The 19,658-nt window shown below is 38.6% G+C and overlaps 1 protein-coding gene and 1 long non-coding RNA gene across 6 annotated transcripts in view; one reads left to right on the top strand and one right to left on the bottom strand.

The window, feature by feature from the left end:
• Positions 1-15,809, top strand: part of LOC103692776 (uncharacterized) — a 54,548-nt gene extending 38,739 nt beyond the window's left edge. For 2 of the 3 annotated variants that reach the window (XR_015636967.1, XR_015636966.1), the window contains exons 3-5: positions 1,114-1,211; positions 14,717-14,779; positions 14,885-15,809. This is a non-coding gene — a long non-coding RNA (uncharacterized LOC103692776). Of the gene's footprint in view, positions 1-1,113; positions 1,212-14,716; positions 14,790-14,884 lie in introns of those variants that run through there. The other variant, XR_015636965.1, reaches the window with a different exon arrangement.
• The window catches only part of Tmprss11c (transmembrane protease, serine 11C), a 69,923-nt gene that overhangs the window by 15,810 nt on the left and 34,455 nt on the right, over positions 1-19,658 (bottom strand). For all 3 annotated transcript variants that reach the window (XM_087583999.1, NM_001412525.1, NM_001003979.2), the window contains 2 exon segments: positions 14,421-14,488; positions 9,952-10,112 (listed from right to left, as the gene is read on the bottom strand). In XM_087583999.1, coding sequence (XP_087440125.1) covers positions 9,952-10,112; positions 14,421-14,488 — 229 coding nt within the window.

Genomic DNA, 19,658 nt, shown 5'->3' with positions numbered 1-19,658 from the left:
CCCTGACTTGTAGATAATTGAATGCACCAACAAATATTAAGCAAAAAGGGAGGATTTTTTTTTTTTTTTGGTTCTTTTTTTCCGGAGCTGGGGACCGAACCCAGGGCCTTGTGCTTCCTAGGTAAGCGCTCTACCACTGAGCTAAATCCCCAGCCCCCAAAAAGGGAGGATTTGAACAGCTGACAAAGTATTCTTTTGAGAAGGAGTTGAGGAATGTTTTAAAGCCAGAGAAATAAAGGTATGATAGAGTTGGAGGTTGAACATTAGATTTGAAACACATTCTCTGATTAGTCCTGCAAAACGTTCATCTCTACTGTTCATGGTTGGGAAGTATGAGAAGCAGGTTTGGATGGGCTGAAGGGTTCCTGTCCTGGGTGTGGTGTGCCCCCCCCCCTTTAAAATCTAAGACTGAGATAACAGAGGATGGTGGATTACTGTGAGTTCCAGGCTAGCCTGGTATATAAAATGAGCTCCAGGTTAGCCAAAATTACATAGTGATATTATGTCTCAAGGGAGAACAAGGAGGGGGAGGGAGGAGGAAGGGTAGAGGAAGGGGGAGGGTTAGGGGAGGGAGAAGGAGGAGGAGGAAGAGGGGGAGGAGAAGGAGGAAGAGGAGGAAGAGGGGGAAGAGGAAGAGGGGGAGGAGGAAGAGAGGGAGGAGGAAGAGGAAGAAGAGGAGGAAGAGGGGGAGGAGGAAGAGGAGGAGGAGGAGGAGGAGGAAGAAGAGGAGGAGGAGGAGGAAGAATCTTAGTCTAGCCTTATTCTCTTTAATCCCGGCCTGTGCATAGTGAGTTCCAAGCTAAGAGGACTACATAGAGAGATCTACCTCAATAAAGCAATCAAACAAACAATAGCTAAAGATTTATAAAAGCAAGACTCCTTTACAATCTGATTTCTGGTAAACTTTTTTCCTTGGGAGAAAAAAAAATCTGAAACAAATCGTAAAAGTCTAAGAACAAGGAATAGCTTTTTTTTTTTTTTTTTTTTTTACAGTAGTAGCAGGCTCATTCATGATATTAATTATATAGTACATAAACTTTAATGCTATTTAGGTAAACCTGTTACATTACACGGGTCCAAATTTGAAATAACCTGGGTACTTCTCCTTTTTAGATGCGTTTCCTGGGCTTTCTATGTAGAAATATTCAGCCATACTCTCTTAGGGTTGTTTTAAAATGCCCAACCGGTGGATTTCTGAAAACTGTTAAACTGTAAGTATATATGGATTTGTTAAACCAGATATTATTTTACGATGCAAAAGTTATCTCCTTATTCATGTTGTAATGTGACCGGTCAGTATTGAAAACAAAGGAGCAGAGTCTGGGTTATTGCTTGACCAGAACCAGAATGTTCCACTCCACACTTTGGCTGGTCACCCGACTGCATATCTAGCCTCAATAACAGCTCTCCTTTTTTTCCATTCTGACCGAGAATTGCCCCGGAGTTACACATTATGTGTCATTTGCTATTCCTCAGACAGATGTGGGCTAGTTTATCAGAGTACACACCTGACCTGCTGACGATCGCTGATGAGGATATAAAAGTCAATCTTAAGTAAATCAGGAGCTGTCTTCTCAGGCGCTAGGTTTTATGTGTGGGTGTCACATGCAGGGTCAGAGGACAGCTTTCATGTTGTGTCATTTTATTACTATATAATAACATTATGCAATGTTCTATAATATATCCATAATACTATTTTGTGCACATTTCGGTGTAGTTTATCTTATGGGTCCTATGGATCACAGCCACCTTTAACTAGAGACTATCTGATTAATATTTATGATGGGCAGTGTTTAGGACATAATTACATTATTCAGTTTTAAGTATCTCGAACTCTAAACTAAAAACTACATTTAAAAAGTATACAAAGAAATATTATTTTTTAAATACATTTTTAATGGCTGGAAGCCACAGGCTAACGGGTATAGTTAGCTGTAACTTTTGGGAAACTTACACCTTCAATGTGGTGAACTCAGGAATCTGGAAAAAAGGATGTCTGCAGGAGTTAAAAAAAACCCCAATATGCTGAAGTTTCTGTAATCAGTAAATGGTCTGAATCGCTTTTGTTTAGTGATTATTTGATTTTCTAATTTTTGTATATAAGCCATTGTAAGATATTGAAAAGAAATGGAGCGAAAATAGAAAGAACTTAGGGGAGAACATAGAGAAAACAGACATGATAGTTAAGAACTCTTGTTGACACTGAAGGATGAAAAGAGGAATAACATAAAGAAAATGCGAGGACTCAGAACTCCAAATACTTGAGGAGTTTAGTGAAGATGTCAATAACCCACAATTCCTCAAGGTCTTGAGACCGCCACAATACCCACCCTATGCTAATGGTTATTCCTAGGGATGTAGGGAAGTTCTTGGTAAGTTTGAGAGGTTTATGAAAAACATTTTAAGAAGTAATATATTTGGGGTTGGGGATTTAGCTCAGTGGTAGCTAAGCAAGCGCAAGGCCCTGGGTTCGGTCCCCAGCTCCGAAAAAAAAAAAGAAGTAATATATTTTATTTAAAAGATAAATTGCTAACTACCTTGAGAATTGCCTATCTAAGGATTCTTATCACCTACAAAATGCAGATGATTAAGGCATACCTGACATGGTTTAAGATGTGATAAAAATAGATTTGTCAAAGCTGAAAATTGGTTCTTAGCTAAGAAAACACGCTTTTGATAACCATATTTTCTTTCAAATGTCTTTAGAGGTTTATCAGAAAAGAGGAAGGTGGGGTTTGTTCAGTCATTTACATCATGACTCAGTGAAGTCATTCCTTGTCTCAAGTTCAAGGCTCATGAAAATATGTGTTCTACTGAGTCAATCTGCACTTCAGTTTTAGCCAGCTGCTCACGGGCGCTGGGGGCACACCCTGCTGCTGGTTTGTAAAAGCCTTGGCGGTGAGTCAGGGTCAGCATCTGTGTATGCGGTGTTTGTTGCTTCCATTTTTTTTTTTCTTTTTCTTCCACACGATTTGAAACTTTGCTTTAAGTGGTTATAATTTAGGTTGAGTGCTTGGCACGTCTCATCCCTAAACAATTCAGTGTTTTTGTGTGGGAATTTGTTATTATTTAAAAACAAATAGGAATCATATCCTTAAATGGCCCATTAAGGTTGTGAGCATTATAAAGTACTTCAATTTTATTAGGCATTTCATTAAAGTGCTTGCTTTAGTATATGAAGCTTTTTTTTTTTTTTTAAAAAACACAATTGGTTTGTTTGCTTGTTTGTTTTCTCCAAAGCTTGCAAGAGACAGCCGCTGAGTTTGTCTCTGAAGTTTGGCAGACGCATCTAGTCTATTATTGGACCGTCATCCTGTCACCTTACTCAATGCTTCAGAGGTTACATCAGTGAAAGGCAACGTTGCCTCATCTCCTAGTGCGGCAACTTGTTTAATATACGAACTATCACTTGCACTTCTCTTTGATATTAAAGCATTGAACTACATAAATATTAAATATTAAGTGCATGTTCTGTTTATCTAATAGTGTCAGTTAAGCAGCCATAAAATATTAAAGAGAAAATTGTGGCAGGATGTGGACATGTGGAAAGCTGTAGTCATAGAAAGTTCTAGGCCCCGCCTGGAGCTTCCTATGGAGCTTCCTATGGAGCTTCCTATGGAGCTTCCTATGGAGCTTCCTATGGAGCTTCCTGTCTCAGAAAGCTACAGAATGAGGTAAAGGAAATGCTGTACAGCTAATTTTAACTATCGGCTTAATCATCCTTAATGGAACATGGTATTAACCATCCTGGAGATAAAATTTGGGGTTTGGGAATGAATATCAGCTTTCTTTCCTTTAAAATAAATAAAATCAGGTTAAGAATGTGCTACGAGTTACTATTGTTGCTATCATCATTAATTTATTTGTTTGAGACAGTGTTTCTCTATGTAGCCCTGGCTATCCTGGACCTCAACCTCAGAGATCTGCCTGCCTCTGTCTCCTGAATGCTGGGATTAAAGGTATACACCACAATACCCTCCTAAGAAATTATTTTTAAGGAAATAAATATTTGTTGAGTAGGGGAGAAATATACAAACTTTTTTTTCTAGTGTTTATCTTAAATAGTCAGTGTCAGTTGGTTTAACCATCTTACCTTGCAGTGACATAGTATAATAATAATAATAATAATAATAATAATAATAATAATAATAATAAAGGGTTATATAAAATGTTTTTCCTACAGTAAGTTTATGGACACTTGTTTGATTTGGTGTTTATATTTTTACATGAGCTGTGATCTTTATGCATGAGTTACTTCATCCCTAAGGCTTGTAAAATCACTTTAAAAGGGGCTTACTGCTATGCTTTGAATGCTTCCATCCATGAAAGACATACACACACACAGACACACACACACACAGACACACACACACGAGAGAGAGAGAGAGAGAGAGAGAGAGAGAGAGAGAGAGAGGCAGAAAGAGAGACAGAGAGAGAGAAAGGGGGGATAAGGTTGTACAGTAAACATTCAGTTATCATAAAAATCAATGAAAGCATAGTTTCTTAATATATTTTGTATAGTAACATTTCTTCTATTCTTGTTATGTGCCAGGTATTGTGCTATGAGACTTCACCACATGTGCTATGAAATCTATGGTGTTGTACTCTTCCTTTTAAAGAGGAAGAAACTAAGAACCCGTGGGATAAGTGGTTAGATTTTGGAGAAACTGTGAGTAGAGAGTCTAAGTGTCCTCTACTGTCCCAATGCTTATTAGGTGTTTTTAAAAAAAAATCCCAGTTTTACTTCTCTTGTTAATAAAGCAAGGTGAGTTTCTGACAGACTGGGAACAGCATTGTTATGAAATAATTGTCTAGCACATTTCGTTAAATGAGAATGCAGCATGAACCACCAATGAACCAGGCTGAAAGCCCTCAACCAGACACCGAGATGACCGGGCTTTGATCCTGGATTTTATCCTCTAGAACATTGCATCCTGCGTTGATAGCCCTGAGACGTTTGATACAGAAGTGGACTGATCATTTACGAATGATTTGCCTTCTCCTGACTGGTGAATGGCATAAAAAACGAAATTTCTATGGACAACTATCAGAAGCTATAAAAAAAAAAGATGTGAGTAGTTATTCGTGAGGTCAGCCCACTCCTTGGTGACCCCAGCTGCCAGCGTTGTCAAGTGATGGATGCATTTGCTTCTTGCCAAGATTTCTTGGGAGAAATGTCCCCTCCCTCCTCTTTCTCAGCTAACGTGGTTTAGCTGCCATGAAACCTGAGTTGTACAGTCTTCTCTACCACCCAATTCACACTTTTTTAGTGATCAAACATGGGGAAATAGGTGTTTCACATTGCATTTTTTCCTTTTTTCATGATAATTATCCTCTGGGAATTTTGTGAATCAAGAAGTTCTGAATGGTTTCCTAAGAATGGAGTTAAGAAATGAAAAAATACTTTCCTGTAACCTGTTTAGAGTTCCTGACTCTACCCCTTTCTAGGCAACCCGCATTCCAGTCCTTACAGCTGTATGAGCCAACGACATAAATTGGTCTGTGTCACTTGACAGTTGGGAGAGACACGTGCTACAAAGCGTATTGAGTGGAATTTATCAGCTTCTTTATTCATGCCAGGCACTGTACTGTGATAGATGCTCATTATACTTTGAGGCAAATAAATTTCTTTGCATGTAGTACACTGGGGTCCCAGAGCTAGGGGAGCAGAGAAATTGTGTTGGGCCTAACTCTTGGATCTATAACAAATCTTGAAATCTCAGCGATGTTTCTTTTATCAGTATTATCGATTTATTCTGATTAATCAACAACGAACATGCTGTCTACTGTGGGGATTCTCCGTCAGGGTGTCACACTGTATTTGAGGAAATCTTATTTGGATGTGGTGGTTTCCACAGTCATCTCTTTTAGTTTTCTTGGGGAAAGTATAATAAATTATCTCAGATGGTATGACTTGATACAGTTTAATCTCTCTCAGGAATGAAGGATAAAGTTTGAATGGTATCACGGCTATGTTCATGAATGATCTGGGAGGAATGCCACGTTCTCTATTTCAGGCTTCTAGTTGCTTCAACGACTACTGGTGTTCCTTGGTGCAGAGTGGTTGCCAACCCAGTCTCTCCCATCATGGTTAATATGTGTTTGAGCTTTCAGATTGACTTCTTATTAAGACACTGTTCACAGAAATAGGGTCACCCCAATCCAGTGTGACATCAGTTTTAATTTAGATAGTTTAATCTGTAAAGACTGTTGTCACCTGAGGTCCTCAATGAATGCCCGAAACTTTGAATACTTTTTTTTTTTTTTACTAAATCTCAGAATCAAAAAGTAGTAGGTAAAGACAAAGTAGGAAGAGGTAAACGAATGGACAGAAATGAAAAAGAATGAAGAGTCTGGTGTCAGAGAGAAGGCCATCTCTCACCAGGGAGCTGTTACATGATCCTGTTCTTCCCCCATTGCCAGACCCCGTATCTAGGGCTGTACAGGGCTCAGAGTCCTTGTGCTCACAGATAAGAGTGTTAAACATTCATTGCTGTCTCTTGAAAGGGAGAGATGTTTAGCCTGCTTTTCACCCAGAAGACTAGAAGTGAATATGGTTAATGGCCTGGTAACCTTAGCGTTATCTGTATGGCCACAGGTTCCCTCCCCTAGTCTCTTACAGACAGGATCAGAAGTATTTAATAGCCTAGTGACCCTCGAACTATCTGTATATTGGAAACCATACCAGATACTCCCCCAGGCCCTTAAGATGACACATGTACTCTATCTACAGAACCCACCTTCAATGAAAGAAGTATATTTTAAAGTGCATGATATAAATAGTTTTGATATACTATGTTTTGATAAAATATATTTTTGCACACAGGATTTTATTACACTGGGAAAGTTTTTTTTCCCAAATTATTCTGTACTTAAATATACCTCAAATAAACTACCTGGTGTCAGTTTATTGATGTTTGGACCAACATGCACTACTATGTCCTGTTAAACCAGATTTCCTCTTGGCCTTCTGTGGATCATTGCTGTGCAAGCCCTGGTGTTTGCAGATCTGAGGGTGATCTAAAGGATGTGTCATCATAAACAGAAGCCTTTGAGCCACACATTTCTGTCAAAAGTAACACATTTAGTGTGCTTTAGAAGGCACTAATGAGAGGAAACAGATATCTAAGAATGGAGAAGGGAAAAGTATCATTTCTGTTTCTCTCAGAAGCAGACACTCTTTTTATTCTGGAGTAATGAGCTGGTCTCTGACACCCAGAGTTATGGTTCGAGAACCAAAACCAATAAGTATCAAATTAAAAAGAATACTCCTCTGTCTGTCTATCTATCTTCTATTCTTTTGAGTTCAATTTTTATTATATTCATTCATTGGTGTGTGTGTGTGTGTGTGTGTGTGTGTGTGTGTGTGTGTGTGTGCATGCTATGTTGTTCATAGGGCGGTAGAAGACAATTTGTGAGAATCAACTCTTTCCTACTACCATGAGACAGGTTATCAGGCTTGTTAGCAATACCTCTTATTTGCTGAGCCTTCTCACCAACCCCTGGTTGATATTTTTCCTGTTTTTCTTGTAGTTGTTGTCTGTTTTGTTCTTTCTTTCTTCCTTCCTTTCTTTCTTCCTTCCTTCCTTCCTTCCTTCCTTCCTTCCTTCCTCCCTCCCTCCCTCCCTCCCTCCCTCCCTCCCTCCCTCCCTTCCTTCCTTCCTTCCTTCCTTCCTCCCTCCCTCTCTCTCTTTCTTTCTTCCTTCCTCTCTCTCTCTCTCTCTCTCTCTCTCTCTCTCTCTTTCTTTCTTTCTTTGTGACAAGTTCACAGAAGGGACCTCAGTTGAGAAGATGTTCTGTCAGATTACTTGTCGGAAAGCTGGCTGGGCATTTTCTCGATTAATGGGGAACTCAGCTTACTACGGGCAGTGCCATCCCTGGTCTGGCGGTCCTGGGTTGCATTAAAAGCACACTGAACGAGACAGGGGAAGCAAGCCAACAAGCAAAATTTCTTCACGGCTTCTGCTTCCAGATTTCTGTCTTGAGTTCCTGCCCTGACTTCCCTCAGCGATGGACTGTGACCCGAGAGTTAGTTGTAAGATGAAAACAAACCCCTTGGTTCCCAAGTCTCTTCTGGTTATAATATTTTATTTCAACAATAGAATCGAGAAAACAGACAACTTTCAAATCTATAAAGCATATGTACTGAGTGGTTTTGTTTTCTCTGGATAAAAACCTCAGTAATTAATAATAATTTGTGTTAAACCTCAGTAACCCATAATTGCATTAAACACTTACGTTCTTTATAATTTGTAAATGTATCAGTTTCCCAAAATCTTCACAACTATAAGAAGTATTTTTTTTAAAATTCTTATTCTCATGTCTATTATGACATGGCCAGACTGACGCACTGAAATGTTAAGTAAATATTGCAGAGTCTTGCAGCTAATATATAGAGAACTGAAATTCTAAATACCAAGATATCTAGTGGCAGAATCTTTGATCTCAACCACTGTTTTATGTTGCTTTTTTTTTCTAGACGCATCATAGGATACTGGTGCTATAACCAGCCATTCATTTAATTAACAGCCCTGGCCAGTGGCACGTAAATCTATCTTAAGAAAGGTAGACATTATTCTGTATGTTAAACAGCATGTATGAAAATGTACTTCACATATTTGTTCTAAGTAACTGAACTAACTAGGCATCATAAGAAGGCCATGGCATTTAAGAAAGTGATTAAACAGCAAGTTGGCTGCCAAATACATTTCATAGATCCTCATGGCACAGACACACTTATGTGTTGACCAAAGAATAAAAGTTCATCTTGACGGGAGCTGTCATGAATATAAGCCCTGTATTAACTTGTTCCACCATGGTTTTGGGGAATGGCTTCATCAGCTGCTAGGTTTGGTACTACATGGGGGAATCCTCACTCAGTTTTATGAGATACCTAACTTCTGATGAAGGACAAAGAGGGAGGGGCAGAGTGTTGCCAAGACTCAAGACAATACCAGAGTGCAGTCCGAACTCAATCCCCTTCATTTAACTGCTCCCAATGAGAGTGTAACTTAAAACTGTAATGAGTCCTAAAAAAAAAATATCAGTTGTCTGGAAGAGACATATTTCCCTGGGATCATGTGTAATATTTTAAAATTTGGAAGCATGCTAGGCATGTAATATTTCTTTTATACTAGAGTTTATGTAGTTAGCAATGAGTTTCTAAAAATATACCTTTGGATGGTATTTCCTCTCCCAGTTGGGAGGCTACCTTCTTCCTGCTGTTTTGAGGCCACTATGCATAGAACGAGGAGGAAATGTATAGAATGTGAGGAGGAAAGATATGAGGAGGAAGTCTCAGGATCTCAAAGAAGTTGCAATTCAGCAGGGATGGCCTCTTAACCACAAGAAACATGTTCAGAGTTTGGGTTTTTTTTTTTTTTTTGATGCTTTGATGTCCAGTTAAAATGGACACTTGTTCTAGGACCCCTAACCCCAATCATTTAGTCCTTCCACTAGAAGTGACAATACTTTCCCTCCCTTGAATAAGCTTTTGATACAAAATGGTTTCAATTCTGTCCCCAAGTTTTTCTGAATTATTTCTATAACAAGATTCATGGTAGGGGCTGACGGCCTGTCTGAGAGATGACTGTACTTTTATTACAGTTCGAGTTATTCTCACACATCAGGGAGCAAGAATCTGATTATATGTGACTGTGTGAGACAAGTTCCATTAAGTGTATGTTAAGAAAGGAGTTTGGCTTTTTTTTTTAAGTTCCACCCATCCTGACAGTCTAGATTGCTGAGACTACTAGAACAGAAGGGTCTTCATGACCACAGAGGTGGCTGTGTTTTGAAAAAAAATGTTATCTGAGATTCTGATTACTTTCATGGGTCACAAAAATAGCTACATTTTATGTGGTGTATATTTAAAGGACGAAATTCTGCTCCATGGGAATAGTGAAATACCATGAAATGATGAAAGTCATCCCAGACCATACATATTCTTACCTGAAAATTTAAAAGAGGAAGAATCTATAAGTAATCTGGTTTGGCTTTTGAGTTTCTGATACAAAATGGTCTCGACGCTGTCCCAGAATTTTTCTACGTTATTTTTATAACAGGATTTAAACTTCAGCACACCATGTATCACCACCTTCCCTTTGGCTTTGCTGGAAAACATAAAGAGACAAGTAGATTTTCTTCTTCTTCTTTTTTTTTTCTTGGATATTTTTTATTTACGTTTCAAATGTTATCCTTTTTCCCAGTTTCCCATCTATAAACCCGCTATCCCATCCTCTCTCCCCATTCTTCTATGAGGGTGTTCCCCCACCCAACCACCCACCCCTTCCCGCCTCCTGCCCTGACAGACAAGTAGATTTTCATTTCATGACTGAACCTGTATCTCTCTTAATGTCTGAGGAGGGGAGTTTGTAGAGAGACAGAGGGTAAGACAATACAGTAGAAAAATTCTATGTTTTGCTAACAATCTCCCCTTCCCAAGGGAGGGGAAATGACATTTTGTAGACGTAATAAAACAATTTGTTTTCATTTTTAGATCTAGGGAAACTGAGGTTAAATTTTATATTTAATATTGGCCTCTGTGACTATATAGCACGTTGTTCTCATTCTCTGTTTCTGGCTCTCATCCACAAAATTACTTAGTGTTTTTTTTTTAACCATTACCCATTGAGAGCTTCTTATTAATGGATATAAAAGAATTTTAAAGGCCATAGTGGTGAATGAAAATTATCCATCAGCATGAATGTATTTATGTATAGTGGATCTAGTATGAACTCTGCAGGGAGACTAATAGAAATAAGAACAGAAACAGGTGAAAATGGATCATCTTTTGATTAGGTTTGTTGTTGCTTTTAATGGAATTGCAGTTTGCAATAGTGAGTCGTTGTCTAGTCACTTGTTGGCTACCCGGACTGAGATTATAGAGGGAACTCATTTTATCTGTCCTTCTAACTTGAGGATGCAAATGAATAAGCTATATATTTTACAAGGGAGTGGCTGTAACTGACTCTACTGAAGGTCCATTACATCCGGTGCCCTACTTCTGTGTCTATCTGTATTTATGTATCTGAAAATTAACAACCTAGAGATCTGTGCAACGTAAGAAGTTCCCAATAACCTCCTCTTGAAAGCCTTCAAAACATGTGCAAACAAAAATGGAAGCCATGCTTACGATTCAAAATTCCCTCAGTGACTACAAAAATTATTTCCATTATTTTTCTATGATATCTTAAGCAAATATGATTTGTATTACTCCCTATTGGAGAATTCATTTTAATTTGTTATAGGCATGATTAATTTTAATCTAAACTTGAGCATTAAATCCAGGCTGACTTCTTTTTTTTTTTTTTACTGGATTTTTTAAAATTTGCATTTCATATGTTATCCCCTTTCCCAGTTTCCCATCCATAAACCCCCTATCCCATTCTCCCTCCCCCTACTTCTATGAGGGTGTTTCCCCAACCACCTACCTACCCCTTTCTGCCTCCCTGCCCTGACATTCCCCTATACTGGGGCATCGAGTTTGGCACGACTAAAGGCTTCTCCTCCCATTGGTGTCCAACAATGCCATCTTCTGCTACATATGCAGCTGGAGCCACGGGTCTGTCCATGTGTACTCTTTGGATGGTGGTTTAGTTCTTGGGAGCTCTGTTTGGTTGGTATTGTTGTTCTTATGGGGTTGCAAGCCCCTTCAGCTCCTTCAATCCTTTCTCTAACTCCTCCACTGGGGACCCCCATTCTCAGTTTAGTGGTTGGCTGGGAGCATTGATCTCTGTATTTGTCAGGCTCTGGCTGAGCTTCTCAGGAGACAGCTATATCAGGCTCCTGTCTGCATGCACTTCTTGGCGTCACCAGACTGACTTTTAATTGTACTTATTTTGAATATATCCAGGGAGATCAAAGGAACATTTAAGTTTATGGACATTTATATAGCTGAATGCATATATATACTTACATATATATATACATATATATACATATATATATAGAGAGAGAAAGAGGTGAAAATTATTTGTTTTATGTTTGTTGCTGCTTTAAATGGAATTGCAGTTCATGCAATGTTATATATAGCTGTTGCTTTAATGAAATTACATATGTGCATGTATGTGTGTGTATACACAGAGCTACACATAATATAGTTTTAAAATGCTAGTTATTTTTTGTCAAGCATTAAGGATCAGGAGCTTTTTGCTGGGATGGTGTGATTGTTCTTACAGGTACACGGAATCACTACATTTCAAGAATGATTTTTCCCTCCATGAATGATAAACTAATTTGGATGCTGTCAGTATTTTTCTGAGACCCTCTTGTCTTTAAGAAGTCATCAGATCTAGTTAATACTTAAGAGCCTTTGAAATGTGAAGTTTGGTCTTATGCTTCTGTATTTAACTTTGAGTTACATTTCCACAGGGTAACAAAGGCACAATCTGTGCCTTCGTGGGCTTCAGTTTTTTTGTTCCCATATAACGCCATGCAGAGGATTTTTCTCTTAGCGTTTTAATAGTTAATGATATGATATTTAAGTAGCAAGGGACACTATGACACATGTAACCTGCAAAAGGGGAGACAGTCCATTTGGTAAACTTATTAAAAATCATTGACTCAGTAATGTCATTTAAGACATAGCTAAGTAAAGGCCCCTCAAGTTCATTTCTAACCTAGAATCACAGCTTTGCTCCTGTCTGGGGTCCAACACTATGTAAAGCCCGTGTTTGTTTTTTGTCTACATGAGAGTATTATGCTCGGATTTAGAAACTGAAAGTCTCTCTGGTACCTAGATTTATCAATTTGATATACTAATACCTTCATAGACACTAATTGATGATTTAATTGTCTAATTGGTTTCTTGATTAGCCATGAGATCTGGACTTGCATTTTATTCTTACTGAAACTTCTTAGTGCCCAGCAGAGCTCACAACATTTCCTTGAAATGATAAAAAATTAATACATATTTAAAAGCTAAATATTAGCTCCATTCTAAGTTTATTGATAGAATGTTCTGGAATGTTTCCTAAGTTTAAAAATCTTGTCAGGTAGGGAGAAATAGCTCTTTTTGAAGATAGGTAGCAAATAGTTTTTGAAGAGCTGATGCTAATTGGATCCGAAAATTTATAATTGGTGACGAAAATTTATCTCCTTCCTGCGAACCTTGTCACAGGGGTGGGACACATAGACCTATAACTCCCACATTTTCAAATATTTGAACTTCTAACTATTTGAGCTTCTTAGTGTTCATATCAATTTCCTTCTGATTCTCTGTTCCTTACCCATACATGCGTGCACATCTTGACAATGGATAAAGCTGTGAATCTACTTCTGTAGGCTCCCCCTGAGGGAAGGAAACGAATATGCATTGTGTATGCATTTTGTGAATGTCACAATCGGTTGTGAACTGCTAAGGAGTCAGTTCCTAGTTTCTCCATTTATTGTTTATCTATTTATTGTATCGATGTGGTTTTAATGAGGGAAGGTTTCGATATGTAGCCAGCCCTGTCTAGCTTGGAAATTATGACCCTTCCTTTCCTCAGTCATGGAGTTACACGAATGTTCTGCTTTGCCATTGCAGCTTTTGTCTATTGTCAACATGTGGGGCAGAGGAACAGGGTGGTATGTGGATTTGATTTTTAATCATCCTCAATCTATTGTTTTGTGAAATATTCCTATTTTGATATCAAAACAAGTTTTTAAATCTGTTTAAAATTCCCTGAAACAATTTTCCTAAATTAATCCAGACATTCTGCCCATGTTGTCTTATTCATTTAAAAATAAAAATTATTTAGTATGGAACTTGGGTCATCAGGCTGTGCCCGGTGCTTCAAAGGTACAAGTTATCTCAGTGGCCCTCTCTTTTTCATGTTAAGTTTTAAGTACTCTCTAAATTTCAATTTAGTTTGTGATTTCCTATCCTCAGAGAAATTGGAATTTATTGTTATGATTTAGTCAATTTGTAATTTTTACTGTTTTTAGATTTTATTTTATTTTAAGTGTTATGGGTGTTTTGCTTGGATGTATGTGTGTCAGCCTCATGAACTCAGTGGTCATAGAGGTAAGAAGTGGGCGTTTGATCCCATGGGACTGGAGTTTCGGATGGTAGTGAGCCACCATGGGAGCCCCAATGAAGATATCATATGTTATTGAATGATAGGCTATCTTATCATGGTACAATTTGATACAATGATATAAATGAAATGATACATAATACTGCTATAATGTGATATATGATGATAGAATAAGGCTGAGAACTGAACTTGTGTCCCCTGGAGAAGCAACTCTCCAGACATCTCTCCAGCCCTGTAATCATTTTCTAACAGACAATAAAAGACTTCCTTTACAGATATGAAGCTGGGGGTGGGTCTCTGTATACTAAATTCAATTTTATTTCAAACATAAAGTTTCATGCCACAGGAATACAACAGAGAGATGATGGCCAAAACTGTTTCTGACGCCTTTGTGCATACCTGACTTGCACAGTGTGAGCTTTGACATACTGTTTTCTCAGTTTTGATTCATGAAATGTTTCATTCATCTATTAAAAAGAGAAAGGGTTAATGACATGATTTCAGCTGTAAAAAAAAAGTTACTATCGCTTCAGAAACCTTGAGATATACCTAAAAATAAACAACAGCACAACAAACTGTCCATCGTCCGGCTTGACCTCCTATGGCCAAATATGTTTAATTTTACTTGTTTATGAATAACTGAAATTAAATCATTCCTAAATTCCATATAATATATGCAATATTATGTCTTCCAGAATCATGAAGAGCAGCAGGATAAGCTTTAATATTCATTTTGAAGTGGTGCATTCAGTGGACCGGTAGATATTACTTTTCTTTCATCTGTAAATTTTATTGAAAATAAATGTAATAAAAGTCAACAGTTCCGACATATAACAAAGACACATGCTCCATTATGTTCATAGCAGCCTTATTTATAATAGCTAGAAGCTGGAAAGAACCCAGATGCCCTTCAACAGAGGAATGGATACAGAAAATGTGGTACATCTACACAATGGAATACTACTCAGCTATCAAAAACAATGACTTTATGAAATTCATAAGCAAATGGATGGAACTGGAAAATATCATCCTGAGTGAGGTAACCCAATCACAGAAAGACACACATGGTAGTCTAAATGCTTGAATTACCCTAGACACACAGAACACATGAAACTCAAGAAGGATGACCAAAATGTGAATGCTTCACTCCTTCTTTAAAAGGGGAACAAGAATATGCTTGGGAGGGAATAGGGAGGCAAAGTTTAGAACAGAAGCAGAAGGAACACCCATTCAGAGCCTGCCCCACATGTGGCCCATACATATACAGCCACCTAAACTAGATAAGATAGATGAAGCAAAGAAGTACAGGCTGACAGGAACCAGATGTAGATCTCTCCTGAGAGACACAGCCAGAATATGGCAAATATATAGGCGAATGCCAGCAGCAAACCACTGAACTGAGAACGGGAAGCCCGTTGAAGGAATCAGAGAAAGGACTGGAAGAGCTTGAAGGGGCTTGAGACCTCATATGAACAACAATGCCAAGCAACCAGAGCTTCCAGGGACTAATCCACTACCCAAAGACTATACCTGAACTGACCTTGGTCTCCAACTGCCTAGTAAGGGCAGCAGTGGAAGGGGAAGCCCTTGGTCCTGCCAAAGCTGGACCCCCAGTGAACGGGATTGTTGGGGGGAGGGCGGTAATGGGGGGAGGATGGGGAGGGGAACACCCATATAGAAGGGGAGGGGGAGGGGTTAGGGGGATGTTTGCCTGGAAACTGGGAAAGGGAATAACATTTGAAGTGTAAATAAGAAATACCCAATTTAATAAAGATGGAAAAAAGAAAAAAGTCAACAGTAATGTTCATGTAGATGTTTCTATGTCTCTGTGCATGTGTGTGTGTGTGTGTGTGTGTGTGTGCACGTGTGCATGTGTGCACATGCACACATGCATGTGTGGTGTGTATGTATGCAGATATATATGTGTGCTAAGGCATATCTGTAATGCCTATGTGGCAATCTATTTTTTTTTCTTTAAAGTATATATTGTTGATAGGCTTAAAGGGAGATTGCAGGGCATAGATATTATGAAAAGGGAAGGGGGAAATGTGTGGGTACTCGAACTGGAGAGAGAGGAGGGTAACATGGAAAGAGGGAGGAGAACAAATAACACTAACAATGTTTGAAAAAGCCACAGGGAAAAAGCAGTTAATAAGCTTACCTAAACTATATTTTTGGTTGTGAGCCTAGCCTTTAACGGCTGAGCCATCTCTCCAGCCCGCTTACCTAAACTATAAATATTGGAGTTACATTCACATGGGGTGATAATGTAGCTCTACCCCCAAAAGCTCTAGACTATCTAACACGTTTGTAGTCATAGGCATGTGAAACCTTTCCTTTTTCTTTATCCTCTCTCTCTCTCTCTCTCTCTCTCTCTCTCTCTCTCTCTCTCTCTCTCTCTCTCTCTCTTTCTCTCTCTTGTTTTTGAGTTGTTAGGAGGCTCCAAGAGACTTCCCAAACAATATAGCTTATACTCATTGCCATTGGTTGTCTCCATGAATTTGAGGGTAGGAGCCCATTGCTGCAGCCACTAGTTACTTTGGATGTAGAAATTGGAAGGATCAAATTTGACCTGACCTGGAAGCCTCCTCTCTGAAAAGTAGCTCTCATTGTATCTGAAGGTGCTGTATAAGCACCTGCAGAGAGAAGCGATTGGTGGTCCCACCTAGCTGTGAAGCCTGGGAGCTACAAGACTGCTCCACTAAGGTATCCCCAATGTACAATGGGTACCTTGGGAGTGGGTAGCCGACAGTTGTCTAGCTAGACTCTTCAGTATGCCTGCTACTGTGAACCTAGCCAACTACAGATGGCTAGAGATAGCACAGACTCTAGAGGAGAAACTATTGTTCCCACTTTCTAAAGGAATATAATTTCTAACTGTTCTAAAGACTCATCTGTATATCAACAGGTAAGTGCAGCTCCTGCTCGTGCTCAAAGGAGCTTCCTTTTACAGCAGATGAAGACTATTACAGAGATCTCAACTGGCCAATGTGCAGAGAACAAATGACAGTGGGGGGCTAGGGCCCAAACCGCACTTAAAACATCTATACTGCAATCTCTATTCCTAAATCTTGGGGGATAAATCACAGGAAGGGTAAGGAAAAGTTTAAGAGCCAGAGGACCAGAATGCCTGTTACAAGACAGTAATTTTCAGAATTAATAGGGAAGCTGTATTTATGAAATATCAACAATATGGTTGCCTAAATAAGACCTGCATGATGACCGTATAATTCAACATCTAATTGTGGATAGGGGGATATTTTTATGAGGTCCTTCTCCTAGATGAAAACCTATAGCCAATCAGTGACTGCTGAGAGATGGAAAATCAATTTTCTCCATGGATAAGAGACTTGATAGCTTGTCTGATTCCAAGTGGTCAGTCCTAAACATATGGACAAATGAGGAACATTAAGTAGACTTTGTGTTTGTGTGTATGTGTACATGTGTGTATTCACCTGTGTGTATGTGTGTGTGCATGTGTGTGTATATATGTGTGTATGTATATGTGTGTGAATCTGTGTCCAACAAAGCTAAAAAGGAAGTCTTGCATTTGACAGGGTGTTGAGGAGCACAGCAAGTTAGGAGAGGGAGTGGAGGGGGTCAAAATTATATAAGTACAGTTTTCATGCATGAAATTCTCAAAAATAAGAATCTAAAAGAATTCAAGGCTATACAAAACAAGTATCAAAAGAAATTTATGTAAGAATAGCTTTCTCAATCACTTGTATTTCCAGTATAATGGATGACTTCCTGAATAGCTCTTCAACATCACTCGACAAGATTTGAATCTACCATAGTTTGCATGTTAGCATTTATAGACCTTCTAAACATCATCATGTTGACACTGACAAAAGGTTTGATTTATATTTTTCCCCTGCAAACAAGCAATTGAAACATGTGCATTTACTCAATAAATGTATTATCTTATGAAGTAAATGTTAAACAAAACAGGAATATTTTTAAGTGACTGAATGGCGCAAACAGATGATTAGCATGCCAAGAAATAAATATTTAAGTGTGGTAGTTTGAGGTACGTTTGATATGAAGAATGCAAAATAATGAGATGGAATGATTCAGGCCTCAGATAAGGACTCTTTGAAGAAGGGATATATGAATGAGACCTGGAAGACGGAAGGTTAAAAATAAAGATGCCAGTATGGCTTCCTATGTAATGGGAATAACAATTGCAAAGGTCTGAGGTAGGAAAAGACTAGTGTATTTGAAGGATTTGTGGCTCAGGAGACAAAGGAAACATCATGTCCGTTGTATTTGCCCAAATATGTGGGGTATTATTTCAGAGGGCCTTACAGGCCAAGTTAGTGTGGGAGTTCTTGGTGAGGACAACAAATGCAGATCTCATCAAACAGTAAATAATCATCTCTTCTATTTTGAATTCCAATAGATCTGCCTCTCATAGGAGAAGACATAGTTGAGTTTTTTTTTTCTTTTCTTTTCTTTTTTTTTTTTTCCGGAGCTGGGGTCTGAACCCAGGGCCTTGTGCTTGCTAGGCAAGCGCTCTACCACTGAGCTAAATCCCCAACCCCCCATAGTTGAGTTTTATAAAAAAAAAAATTGTTCCTCATGGGTGAGACAAAAATCCTGAAAACATGGAAGGACCCATGTCAGCCCTTTGAAAGACTCCAGATATCTGTGGACATCCAGGAATGAAATTGACTCTGGTCTTTCCTGAATCTTTCTGTAGCTCCATAAAAGCCAGTAAAGATTTGAGACCATCCAGGTCATATAGAAAGCTCCAGGACAGTCAAAGATACAATAATGAGACCATGTCTCACAACAACAGCTATAACAAAAGCAAAATGAAAATAAAAACCCAACTAACCAACCTACCTACCAACCAAAAACCCATTAAGGAACTGCAAAATGAGGGTAAAACTTTGTCTTGTCAGTGCAGTGTGTAGAAAACAGAGCAAGAGGCTTCTTTCTGGGGCTTTGGCGTACAGAAATAGAATGCCTTTGCTCCCTGTTAAGATGACAGGATTTAAGAACATCTCCCATCCCATATCATGGAGTTGCCTTGAATAAAAAGAAAATGGCCAACAAAGAAAACCAAGAGTGGAACAAAGGAGCCCAGAAGGCTGCGAACATAAGATAAGTGAAGTACTCATCCACACAAAGATGCTGGGGACATGATTGCAACTTGAACAATTGCAAAAATATATAGAACAAAAAAAAAAAAACAAGCAAATTAAAGCATCCCGCACACCTAAGAATACTGGAATATAGAGGAAATTAAAAAGCTAATATTGAAAAATGAAAATTTAAATATTATAAATTTAGTAGTTCAGGCATGCCTGGTGTCACATGTCTTTAATCCCAGCATTTGGGGGGGGGAGGGGCAGCTGAACTGTGTGAGTTGAACCTGGCTTTGTACAAAGTGAATTAGGCTGGCCAGGGATGGGGAGTGAGACTTCGTCTCAAACAAATTAGAGGTCGATTGAAAACCACATTTTTTTGAGATGTGTATTTATTTGTTTTGAAATTCTAAATGGAATAAATACCTAACATTTTAAAGTTTTAATAATGTTCTCGAACTACATTTACCAAGAGGTGTTACCAAAAATTGTTTTTGATGGAGGTGGAGGAACTGAACTACTGGGGTAAATATGAAAAAATTTT

The sequence above is a fragment of the Rattus norvegicus genome, chromosome 14, assembly GCF_021556685.1.
Source record: "Rattus norvegicus strain SHRSP/BbbUtx chromosome 14, alternate assembly SHRSP_T2T, whole genome shotgun sequence".
Taxonomy (NCBI): domain Eukaryota; kingdom Metazoa; phylum Chordata; class Mammalia; order Rodentia; family Muridae; genus Rattus; species Rattus norvegicus.
Note: the sequence above shows the minus strand (reverse complement) of the source record. Positions and strands in the feature narration are given on the sequence as shown.